Source organism: Salmo trutta, chromosome 21 (genome assembly GCF_901001165.1).
Source record: "Salmo trutta chromosome 21, fSalTru1.1, whole genome shotgun sequence".
NCBI lineage: Eukaryota > Metazoa > Chordata > Actinopteri > Salmoniformes > Salmonidae > Salmo > Salmo trutta.
This window is the reverse complement of record NC_042977.1, coordinates 9,755,748-9,769,214: the sequence shown is the minus strand read 5'-3', so window position 1 is coordinate 9,769,214 and position 13,467 is coordinate 9,755,748. Positions and strand designations below refer to the sequence as shown.

Genomic DNA, 13,467 nt, shown 5'->3' with positions numbered 1-13,467 from the left:
AAAGGAACAACCCAATACCACTAATATTATATATCATATATTATTATATGTATATGTATGTATTCACTGCTTGAGTTCCTGCATCTCTTATAGAATAAGCTCAAAAGTATTGTGGTTCCTGCACCTGAATATGAACAGTACCGGCACTCAAAATGAGCACAGGCACCTATTTCAGTCCAAGTCAAGCACTGGTGATAATACAGCCACAGATAGCATTATTATGATTATGGGCAATCAACCAACATACTGTACTAACACAAAGCTAAAACCCATGCAACATATGCAGTCAGAAAGACTATTCTTGTGAGAGTTACCATCATTTCTGTTACTATCATATATGTGTGTCTCATAGGTCGTCTCTGGAGGAAGCCCGAAGAAAGCTGGGGATGCTCTGCGACTCTGGGATACTCTCTCACTGCAAGAGATGATAAAGTCAACTTCCATAAATATGATTTTACGACTCTGATATTCAAGATTTCATCCATTTTCTTGTAGTGTGTCATTGAAATTGAAATGAACAGCTTTATTTTCCCCAACGATAACATTTAGCAGAATTGTAACAATACAGTATGTTAATATGCTAGCCTGTTTGCATTAGCGCGGGTTTGAATTTTGACCTTTGCGTCTCGGGGGCGGGGCTTGGCGTAGGGGTGGAGCGTCTGGGTCTGGCAATCTCCTCACCTGGCAAAAACAATATTATAATATTATATATCATAACATTCTATCATATATTATTATATGTATACTGGATGTCTTCAAATTGTGACAGCCACTGAATGTGCATCTGCACTCAAACTAGTGTAACTACAGTATGTATTCCAACCCTAAACAAATTGTTTAACTGATGGTGTAGAACTATGACGTTACACTGTACTGTATGTGTATGTAGTTGACACTGACATGATGTCAAACCAATTACAAATAGCATTACACTACTTCCACAAACAATGCACTTACAAGACAGGTGTCTCTTTATGGAGCCCTGCAACGAAAATAAAGTCATTTTCAGTGTAACAGTAAAAAGGAATCCTAACCTCACATTAGAAACACGAAGGTAAATAGTTCAACTGATAGTCCATTTCCCCGGATGAGTCTCCCTGCTAATGTGAACGAATAGAGAAGAACTAACTGTAAGTATGGACACTGACAAAAGACCAAATGTTTTGAGGCCATCAGTAAATTTCATATTGCTGGACTGGAGAATAGGTGTCGAAAGGCCGTGTTTGGGTATGTAGAAAATTAAATGGACAGCACCGAAAGATAATCTTCAATCATTCATTTATTTTCCTGCAAGTGTTTTGGGTGCAGACACTTTTAAAATAAGCCACCAGGTGGCGACTTACCGGGCTGCGTCTCTGAGACCAGCAAAAAGGAAGAGAGAACAGACCTGGTCAGAGAGTGAGTGACAAATCAGTCAAATGGAACGGAAAAGAATGTAGCACCCCTTTACTTCAGCACTGTGCCATAAAGCCAACTGTACATACGGTAATGCAGCAATACAACATAGCACCTGGTAGGTTCCGTTATTATCATAGGCCTGGGTCGGGCACTTTAGGGCAGAGAACGGAAAATATATATTTTTACATTTCGCAACGGTAAATTAAAAAGGGTTTCTTATTGGACATTTCCATTTAGACCCTCCCTGCTTCAGTCTGTTTTCTTCCATTTGGTGCCTATGAACAAGACCCTGCTGTCATTTCATTGACAAAGCTGCACACGTGATCCCGTTTGTTAGCCTACCAATTAGCTTTGGTCAAACAGAATCAATGGGCTATCAACAGGTGTTATGTGAAGAATTGTGCTTTATGTACCATGTAAGCCTTGCAAGGGAAGTTCAAGTAAAGGTTTCAACTAAAATAAAACTTCAACAAAATTCTAACCGAGGATGCTCTTTAAAATGTGCTAAAGGCATGCATTGTGAAATAGTTAATATTATAAAACATATCTGATATGCAGAGAGAGGAATTAGAATAACTAAACAACTGAAATACCAGAGCCAATCCCAGCGGGCAAAACTGGTTGTAATGACGTCAATGACGTCATTAAAGTTGTAAAATAACGTTTTGTAAATGTATTTTTAACAACCAGAAAAATAGATCTTCATCTAGTTGTAATCGGGTTACACCTGACCAGATGAGAACCAATATATGACGTCTTTCTTGATTTCATCTTGCTTGGTTATAATCTGGTGATATGAAGTATTCTGAATCCGAAAATCAGTTTCTAACAAAAGAAAGTGATATCACATCACATGCAACATTTTGCCTGCTTGGGATAAAAAAATGTTTGCCTCTGTATAGGAAAGAGAACCCACGTGAGAAGAGAATCCACAGTCAAGTGAATCCATGCCATGCTCTTACTTTACAGTGAAAGATAAAGAAGCGAAAGAAGAAGAAAAAAAAAGACGGGCTTACCGGACTTCTCCGCTACAAGAGCAACAGATGGAAGAGACAGAGAGACGGAAGAGAAAGGGAAGAGGAAGTGAGAGGAGGGAAAGATATTCAGATGTTCTGTACATTCCCGATAATTTCACTGGCTAGAATTAGCTGTAGCCGTCTCAAGTTTCAACAAACAGATTCATATACAGTAATAGTTCATATAGCGCCAAAGAGAGCTAGCAATTTTCAGCAAATTTATGTGAGGGCCTGCATATTTAAATGATCACAGCACTGTTTCCACATAAAACAGTTCAATCATAGCAATATTATCACATAAAACTGACCAATCGCCACAGTACAAAAAGAGAGCTTGCAATTTCAACCAATCACCACACATTTGCTGCATAAAGTCAAGCCAGACGTCAACAAACTTTATCCCTCGTCAGCGCATTTTCGCAACAAATTGGACAAAATCGTTGCATATTGCCGTATAAAATTTCCGAATTGCAGCAGCAAAATCAAGCATTTTTGACAGCAAATATCACAACAAAAAACCAAGCTAAATCCAAGAGAGAATGAGTTACGGCCGTGGCCCTTGGTCATAGCAACCCGAGTTCAAGCCCTGGTCAGGTACAATGCACTTTAACCTACTTTACTAGGTACAAATCTAGGGTCAACATCCCCTCCCCAAATCCTATCCTTAACCATTAGTGGGAAATATGCTAAACTAACCCAAGAGCAGCATCTTGGGATAACTTCATCCTACTCCAATTACATACAGATATAACATCAAGGGCTCACCAGAGAGGGAGATAGAGCCAAGCCCCCAACTGAAGCTTTCAGTTCGTCCATAGATGGGACGGCACACTTGGCAGTGTCGGAAGGCAACGGCTTGATCTTGATCTTGAACTTCCTCTTGTCGTCCTCGTCCTCCGAGTCGCTGGAGGAGAAGAAGTGCTGCTTGCCTTTGGGAGCTGGTGAACACTCGTTAAGGAACAATATATTTTTTTACAGGGGTAATCTTGGCACCCATAACCTAATCTTGGAAACCCAGAACAAAAATCTTGCGTTACTGTGTGACCTTCTCCATTATGGTTGGATACATTTATGTTACGTACGTCTGTACAGGGTTGTAAGTAAGCATTTCACTGTAAGGTCTACACCTGTTCGGTTCGGCCCATGTGACAATATAATTTGATTTGATTTGTCCATGAGAGAGGGTAGACAAAGGAGCACCAAAAGCAAACTAAATGACTAAAGATTGTCCAATCCCTATCTTTCGGGTACCTCAATGTGTAATTTGATCCCTAAATGAAATTAAGGGCATCAAAGACCAATCCTCACACATACTCTGGACCATATCGAGCCAAGTGCCTATCAATTTCCCTTGCCACAAAATGTATAATTAGCGTTAGCATACATCCGTTCCAAAGACACAAAAGGTGCATTTACTAAGGCAGCCCAATTCTGATCTTTTACCCAATTATTGGAAAAAGATCTGATCTGATTGGTCAAAAGATTCATTCATGGCAAAATTTCAGAATTGGGCCAAATAGATACTTTGTCAGACAGAAAGCCAATAGTCGCTGGAGCACAAATGGTGCAGCAATATACAGTACGCCTGTCTGACTCTGTCTGGTGTGGCCCAGTTTACTATACTGCACCTGCTGTTGTCCCTGATCTAGGATCTGATTATCCTACCCCAAATCCTAATTGTTATATCTCACTGCTGATGGTAGAAGATCTCACTGAATATTGCCCTGTCCAAAGGCTCAATTGCTAATCTGATCCTGGGCCAGTGATTACAAACATACATTTTCTATGTTATTGAAAACCTTTTAGGTGGGATGCAACAGAGATAGACAATGGGAACGATGGCATGGGTCCCCAGATCCTCTTATTTGACTCTGCCCTGTTACCCAGCCTGGCTGTTCTGACTAGACGTAAAATAGTACTACATTTGTATCGGTCCAATTAGTATGTTTTGTTACGTTTGGTATGGTTACATAAGACAGAAGGTTATTTAAGACAGGAACAAAAAGAGGGAGGTTGGTCAGGGAGGATGGGTGTGTGTATAACGCCAATATCTAGCAACCCAAAGGTTGCGAGTTCGAATTACACCACGACAGTGGTGTTCAAAGTCGGGGACGCGACGTGGAAACTGCTGTGGGGTCAATAAATTAAAATAAAAAATGATTGGGAACAAAAAATTATGAGTGCAGATTCTTTTATGGGTAATATACAAATGTTTTTGAGAAAGATAATTACAAATATATGTATGTATTGAGTAAATGTATTTATTGGATTCCTTTCAAGAGATGAAAATGTAATGAATTGAAGGTTATTTGTTAATGTAAAAATCTAAATGTACAGATTTGAAGGTTGTATCATTAGATTTGGTGTGGGGTGGGGTCGTGAGAAATTGTTGTGAAAAAAATGGGGTCCCCGCTGCAAAAGTTTGAATACCACTGCACCTTAGCATTGAATACCACAACTTTAGCATTGTAGCTAATTAGCTACATTTTAACTACTTCACAACTACTTACAATGTTAGCTAACCCTAACTCCTAACCATAGCCACCTAGCTAGCTCTCGTTAGCCGTCGGAATTCGGAACCTATCATACGTATTGAAAATGTGTAACAAATTGTGCGAAGTAACATATGATATGAAATGGATGATGGACATCCACAAATTCATACATATCATATAAATCGTAACATATGATATTAAATCAAATCAAATTGTATTAGTCACATGCGTCGAATACAACAGGTTATTTAAGACAGGAACAAAAAGAGGGAGGTTGGTCAGGGAGGACGGGTGTGTGTAACACCTTACAGTGAAATGCATACTTACGAGCCCCTAACCAACAATGCAGTTTAAAAAGAAATACGGATAAGAATAAGAAATAAAAGTAACAAGTAATTAAAGAGCAGCAGTAAAATAACAATAGTGAGACTATATACAGGAGGGTACTATTACAGAGTCAATGTGCGGGGGCACCGCCAAGTTGAGTGAATATGTACATGTAGGTAGAGTTATTAAAGTGACTATGCACAGATGATAACAACAGAGAGTAGCAGCGGTGTAAAATGGAGGGAGACAAATGTAATTTTACTATATTACGTCTACCCCTGAGTTCAGGTTGTGTTACCCTTTCACCAGTGTTGGGGAGTAGTGAACTACATTTAGTTCAACTGGTAATATAACTACAATTTGCAGTAGCTTGTTGGTAGTTGAACTAAATTCAAATCTTGGTAGTGTTTTCAGTAGTTAATTACTACTATTTACATGTAGCGGTGTAGCTAACTACTGGAACTACACACAACTCTTTTTTGCAAAAATGAAAGAAAATACGGGTGATGTAGGCAATACTTTTCTTACATTTCCGGCGTCGGACCTGCCTAATTTTTGCTTGAATAATAGTTTGTGAGTTTATTAATAGCCTAAATCCACATTCTGTTAAATAACATCTGACTCCAGAGTGATCTATTCTTGCAATTTGTAGTCTATGACATTTCAGATTTAGAACGGACAGTTTAGATGAGGTGAACTACTTTTTAAGTAAACTATATGTTTCTTAACGGTAACTTTAGTGTCGCTTAACTTCTTTCAGTGTGAAGTAATTGGAAGCTTGGTAAACTAGCTTCCCCAACACTGCCTTTCACCTACTGGCCCTCTTTTGGTCCTGCAGGCAAGGGTCACTGACATGTAGAGCATAAAGATAGAGAGCGATAGAGAGGTGGTCTGATTGATTTGGACTATTTAACACTGAGCTCCACTGGCCCAATGACTCAGCTAGCTAAACAGGTCAATAACTTAACAGTCAGTGTCCCAAGACACAGCATAGCTTCCATCCCTGTCTGCCCCGAGTTGGGCAGGAATCAGGGATCCTCTGCACCAATCAACACTCGCCACCCAAAGAAGCACCTTCAATACCTGACCTAGAAGAGCCACACCAATTTTTAAAAATATATTAAAAAATGCACTTGTCTTTTGCTCCTAGCACTGACTTTGCTGTTCCGGGATTCAAACAATGGCATTGAGGAGTATACCACCTTAGTCATCAGCTTCATCAATAAGTGCATTGACGATGTCGTCCCCACAGTGACCGTACATACATATACCAACCAGAAGCCATGGATTAGAGGCAACATCCGCATCGAGCTAAAGGCAAGAGCTGCCGCTTTAAAGGAGCGGGACACTAATCTGGACGCTTATAAGAAATCCCGCTATGCCCTCAGACGAACCCTCAAACAAGCAAAGCGTCAATACAGGACTAAGATCGAATCGTACTACAACGGCTCTGACGCTCGTCGGAGGTTGCACGGCTTGAAAACTATTACGGAAACCCTACAAAGGGAAACCCAGACGCAAGCTGCAGAGGTGACGCGAGCCTACCAGACAAGCTAAATGCCTTTTATGCTCGTTTCGAGGCATGCAACACTGAAGCATGCACGAGAGCACCAGCTGTTCTGGATGACTGTGTGATAACGCTCTCGGTAGCCAATGTGAGCAAGACCTTTAAACAGGTCAACATTCACAAAGCCGCAGAGCCAGACGGATTACCAGGACGTGTACTCAAAGCATGCGCGGACCAACTTGTAAGTGTCTTCATTGACATTGACCTCTCCCTGACTGAGTCTGTAATACCTACATGTTTCAAGCAGACCACCATAGTCCCTGTGCCCAAGGAAGCGAAGGTAACCTGCCTAAATGATTACCACCCCGTAGCACTCACGTCGGTAGCCATGAAGTGCTTTGAAAGGCTGGTCATGGCTCACATCAACAGCATCCTCCCGCATACCCTAGACAAACTCCAATTCGCATACCGCCCCAACAGATCCACAGATGACACAATCTCAATCGCGCGCCACATTGCCCTTTCCCACCTAGACAAAAGGAACACCTATGTGAGAATGCTGTTCATTGACTACAGCTCAGCGTTCAACACCATAGCGCCGACGAAGCTCATCACTAAGCTAAGGACCGTGGGACTAAATACCTCCCTCTGCAACTGGATCCTAGACTTCCTGACGGGCCACCCCCAGGTGGTAAGGGTAGGCAACAACACGTCTGCCACGCTGATCCTCAACACTCCCTGTTCACCCACGACTGCGTTGCCAAACACAACTCCAAAATCATCATTAAGTTTGCTGACGACACAACAGCGGTAGGCCTGATCACCGACAACAATGAGACAGCCTATAGGGAGGAGGTCAGAGAACTGGCATTGAGGTGCCAGGACAACAACCTCTCCCTCAATGTGAGCAAGACAAAGGAGCTGATCGTTGACTACAGGAAAAGGAGGGCCGAACTGGCCCCCCATTAACATCGACGGGGCTGAAGTGGAGCGGGTCGGGAGTTTCAAGTTCCTTGGTGTCCACATCACCAACAAACTATCATAGTCCAAGCACACAAAGACAGTCGGGAAGAGGGCACGACAAAACCTTTTCCCCCTTAGGAGACTGAAAAGATTTGGCATGGGTCCCCAGATCCTCAAAAAGTTATATGGCTGCAACATCGAGAGCATCCTGACCGGTTGCATCACCACCTGGTATGGCAACTGCTCGGCATCTGAACGTAAGGCGTTACAGAGGGTAGTGCGTACGGCCCAGTACATCACTGGGGCCTAGTTTCCTGCCATCCAGGACCTAGATAATAGACAGAGTCAGAGGAAAGCCCATAAAATTGTCAGAGACTCCAGTCACCCAAGTCATAGACTGTTTTCTCTGCTACCACACGGCAAGCGGTACCAGAGCGCCAAGTCTACGACCAAAAGGCTCCTTAACAGCTTCTACCCCCAAGCCATAAGACTGCTGAACAATTATTCAAATGGTCACCGGACTATTTACATTGACACCCCCCCATTTGTTTTGTACAGTGCTGCTGTTTATTATCTATGCATAGTCACTTCACCCCACCTACATGTACAAATTACCTCAAGTAACCTGTACCCCTGTACACTGACTTGGTACCGGTACCCCCTGTATATAGCCTCGTTACTGTTATGTTATTGTGTTATTTTTTATCAAATTTTTACTTTAGTTTATTTGGTAAATATTTTCTTAACACTTCTTGAACTGCACTGTTGGCTAAGGGATTGTAAGTAAGCATTTCACGGTAAGGTCTACATTTGTTGTATTTGGCGCATGTGACAAATACAGTTTGACTGGATTTGATAACTACTTTGTTGAGGGAAACTGTACTTGCGACGATTGTGCTATGTTGTTGTGTCACCTAGCTATCTTAAGATGAATGCACAAATGTAAGTCGCTCTCGATAAATGACAGAAATGTCAAATATTTATTGGTGCCCGGCAACAGCACTAGGTCTCAGAGCTGGTGACTGCACTTGCAAGATTCCCACTACTAGTGCACCGATAACGAGCTAGCCATTCTACATCAGCTTCATCTGATAAAAGGGTATTTTCCCCCTCCTCTCCGGGTCTGAGACTGAAGCCCTCAGCATCCACATCTGGAGTTGCCTGTAACAGGAAGTAAATATGTATAACTAAGTGGTCAATTCATAGTTTATGACATTGTGTGACAACAAACACAGTCACTTCTCTCATGCTTGTGGTTAAATATATGCACACAAAAACCGCAATCCTATGTTTTTCATAACTAAAGATGTTTGAAGATGCTTGTTTGTTCAGACTCACACAAACTTTATGTACGATTCTGAAAACAGAGATCACGTTTTGATTCCAAATTCAATGTTATATGAGGATGATTGATTGCCATAATCAGGAAAGCTATAGGGAGCAGAAGCAGAAATGACATCTGGTTGTGGGAAGTAAAGTTTCAAATGTGGTTTGTCCTTTGTGGTTGAAACGATTATAAGCAAAGTATTGCATGAACGCTTTAGAACTTTTAATATGTCTTCATTTTTATCGTCACGTCATGAGTTCGAGTTCTGACAACCATTTCCCTTTGTGCTCCCTATACCTGCTATTGCTTATTCACTAACCCATTGTATTACTACTAATTACTGACACTATAGAGGGATTACTTACTGCACTGTGCTGTATGAATGTACTTACATATCGATCCCAATCAATCTCCCCATAATAGCCATTTGGAGCCCCGATGGTCTTTTTCTGTGATAATGGAACGTGTGAGTGAGAAACTCTCGTAACACCAAGCATTTTATATACCCATATTTTAAATACACATAGCTTGAAAAAAACAACAACAACACAATTCACAATGGCGAAACATTCAACTAAAGTAAAGAGAAGTAAAAAAATAAATAAAAATAAGAGTGAAAAATAAGGGTATCAAGGACATCACATAGATTGTTTACCCCATAGTCTACCTTTCTCGTGCTTACTCCATCTTTGTCAGGTGAGCCCCTGTATAGAGAGACATGAGAGGAAAGGACAGAATCATCAGGTAAGACTACTTTGACAATAGTAGTGAAAAGCTCAGAAGTTCTAAATGACCTCTCAAATAGCTATCAGACCAAAATAAAAAAACAACACTGGGATAGATCATAGACGTTCAACATGCAGTAATATGCAAACTGCATGTCTATGGACTTGCAATCAAGTAAGTGTTACCAAAGTAAATCTAGCTGCTGAATTATGTCATGTTTTTAATGTCTTGGTGCCAGGTGTTTAATTCTGCATGTTAAACTGTCTACTCGTGCACACTGACGTGAAATCTGCATCCTTCTCTTTCTTTCGTAACCCGAAGGCCTTCCTGGTACGTTTTTTCAGTCCTAGCAGCGAAGAAAGAGAAGAAGAAGAAGGAGAGAAAGTGAATTAGAGAGAGTAATGAAATACTGATGGGCATTTCCATGTAAAAGGACCCATGAGCACCAACATGTAAAGTTCATAGAAGCATATCAAATAGGGTGTCAAATGAAAGCTAAGAGTATATTTTTGGGAAATGAAGGCATCGATACAACCATCTTAAAAAGTAGGCATAAGTAACGGCTTTGATTTCTGGAAAACATGTTCCAGAAAAAGGTCTTAAAAGGTATCAGAAAGTCACAATAATGTTGACATAAAGATCCCTGCAAGCTAATATCAACAATTAAATGTACTTTTGGAGAAAGTGTTTATCTTCTGTAAGTTTCAGAAATATTGCCTAATGCTTTGTAATTCCGTTACTAAAATCCCACATATCTTTTTCTAATTTGTCTCCCTAATGAGGAGGGTGGATAATGAAAGTTCACAGAAGTAACAAGTAATGATAGACCTACCAATTAGTTGTAGTGATCTATTTTTGCATGAATTATTAAGTGATTAAAACTCGTAATTCCGTTACGAAATAGCGTAATTACTAAAGAATCAGTAACGGAATTACTGCAATTGAATTGGCTACAATGGGAAATCATAATAGTCTGGACAACCCCTCCCTCTCTCTCTCCCTCTGCCTCTCTCTCTTCAGTTAATATCATGGGTAGGTGCTCTTAGGAACACCTACCCATGAGCCCCCTCTCTTTCCATTTACTGTAATAAGCATCCTCACCCACTTAGCACCGACCGACACCGGACTTCAATGGACATTGAAAAGTAGTAGATGGCGTTGTGTGGGCGAACGGTTTGCTGATGTCAACGTTGTGAACACAGAGCCCCATGGTGGCGGTGGGGTTATGGTATGGGCAAGCATAAGCTACGGACAACGAAAACAATTGCATTTTATTGATGGCAATTTGAATGTACAGAGATACCGTGACGAGATCCTGAGGCCCATTGTTGTGCCATTCATCCGCCGCCATCACCTCATGTTTCAGCATGATAATGCATGGCCCCATGTTGCAAGGATCTGTACACTATTCCTGTAAGCTGAAAATGTCCCATTTCTTACATGGCGACATAGTCACCAGACATGTCACCCATTGAGCCTGTTTGGGAAGCTCTGGATCGACGTGTACGACAGCGTATTCCAGTTCGCGCCAATATCCAGAAACTTCGCACAGCCATTGAAGAGGAGTGGGACAACACTTCACAGACCACAATCAACAGCCTGATCAACTCTAAGCGAAGGAGATGTGCCGCGCTGCAAATGGCAGTCACACCAGATACTGACTAGTTTTCTGATCTGCGTCCCTACCTTTTTTTAAGGTATCTGTCCAACAGATGCATATCTGAATTCCCAGTCATGTGAAATCCATAGATTAAGGCTTATTTAATTTATTTCAATTCATTGATGTCCTTATATGAACTGTAACTCAGTAAAATCTTTGAAATTGTTGCCTGGTGCGTTTATATATTTTATTTTTTGGTAAAAAATGCTCAAGCTCAGTAAACTTGGTTTTGAAACATTGATGGACAGCAATATTCAAACCTTGTCTCTGATTTTCAAGCATATTTAAGTCAGGACTGAGACTGGACCATTCAGAAACACTCAACATCTATTGGAAAGCCTTTCTGGTGTGTCTTTGGCATTAACATTTGTGTAATTTATCCCAGGGATAGGTTTTCAGAAGACTGAGGTGGGATTTCCTCTAACTTTTTACCAGGGCTTTGCTCCTTTCATATTTTTATTTTATTCTGACCAAATTTACTGAGCTTGGGCAATTTAGAATGGCGCCGGAAAGGATGGGTACCATTTTACGGGCTCCTAACCAACTATGCTATTTTGTATTTTTTTTTGCAACTTATTTTTTTACTTATTTTGTACATAGTGTTGCTGCTGCTGTCTCTTATGACCAAAAATAATTTCCGGACATCAGAACAACGATTACTCACCTCGAACTGGACAAAGATTTTTTCTTTAATGAGTCCGATGCAAAGGATATAGTGCTTTCTCGGGAACGGACCCAAATCCTTGTCATTTGCGTGAAGAAAAGATGGAGAAAATGGGGGAGGAGGTCTGGCTGCCTTCTAAGAATTCGTAGGCGAATTCTTAGAAGAATTCGTTCTATTGGTCAATGTGCAATCATTGGAAAACAAAATGGATGATATACAATCAAGACTATCCTACCAACAGGACATTAGAAACTGCAATATCTTATGTTTCACTGAGTCGTGGCTGAACGACGACACGGATAATATGGAGCTGGCGGGATTTTCCATACATCAGCAGGACAGAGAAGCTATGTCTGGTAAGACGAGGGGCGGGGGTGTCGGTCTATTTGTCAATAACAGCTGGTGCGCGACGTCTAATATTAAAGAAGTTTTGACGTATTGTTCGCCTGAGATAGAGCACCTATTGATAAGCTGTAGACCACGCTATCTACCAAGAGAGTTCTCATCTGTATTATTTGTAGCCGTCTATTTACCACCACAAACCGATGCTGGCATTAAGACATCACTCAACCAACTGTATAAGGCCATAAGCAAACAACAAAATGCTTATCCAGAAGCAATGCTCCTAGTGGCTGGGGACTTTAATGCAGGCAAACTTAAATCAGTTTTACCTAATTTCAACTAATTTCAACTAGCATGTCTCCTCCTCCCAGGGAAGGACTGGCCGTTCCATGATCTCGCCATCACGGTTGACAACTCCCTTGTGTCCTCCTCCCAGAGTGCTAAGAACCTTGGCGTGACCCTGGACAACACCCTGTCGTTCTCCACTAACATCAAGGTGGTGACCCGATCCTGTAGGTTCATGCTCTACAACATTCGCACAGTACGACCCTGCCTCACACAGGAAGCGGCGCAGGTCCTAGTCCAGGCACTTGTCATCTCCCGTCTGGATTACTGCAACTCGCTGTTGGCTGGGCTCCCTGCCTGTGCCATTAAACCCCTACAACTCATCCAGAACGCCGCAGCCCGTCTGGTGTTCAACCTTCCCAAGTTCTCTCACGTCACCCCGCTCCTCCGCTCTCTCCACTGGCTTCCAGTTGAAGCTCGCATCCGCTACAAGTCCATGGTGCTTGCCTACGGAGCTGTGAGGGGAACGGCACCTCCGTACCTTCAGGCTCTGATCAGGCCCTACACCCAAACAAGGGCACTGCGTTCATCCACCTCTGGCCTGCTCGCCTCCCTACCTCTGAGGAAGCACAGCTCCCGCTCAGCCCAGTCAAAACTGTTCGCTGCTCTGGCACCCCAATGGTGGAACAAGCTCCCTCACGACGCCAGGACAGCGGAGTCAATCACCACCTTCCGGAGACACCTGAAACCCCACCTC

General features: G+C 41.9%; 1 protein-coding gene across 1 annotated transcript in view; it reads right to left on the bottom strand.

Annotated features, from left to right (window-relative positions):
* Nucleotides 1–13,467, bottom strand: part of LOC115156628 (SH3-containing GRB2-like protein 3-interacting protein 1) — a 35,980-nt gene that overhangs the window by 9,993 nt on the left and 12,520 nt on the right. The window contains exons 2-9 of the mRNA XM_029704135.1: nt 10,042–10,105; nt 9,701–9,737; nt 9,426–9,482; nt 8,810–8,867; nt 3,180–3,355; nt 958–982; nt 618–681; nt 315–415 (exon numbers count right to left, since the gene is read on the bottom strand). Of these exons, the coding sequence (XP_029559995.1) occupies nt 315–415; nt 618–681; nt 958–982; nt 3,180–3,355; nt 8,810–8,867; nt 9,426–9,482; nt 9,701–9,737; nt 10,042–10,105 (582 nt within the window). The remainder of the gene's footprint in view (nt 1–314; nt 416–617; nt 682–957; nt 983–3,179; nt 3,356–8,809; nt 8,868–9,425; nt 9,483–9,700; nt 9,738–10,041; nt 10,106–13,467) is intronic.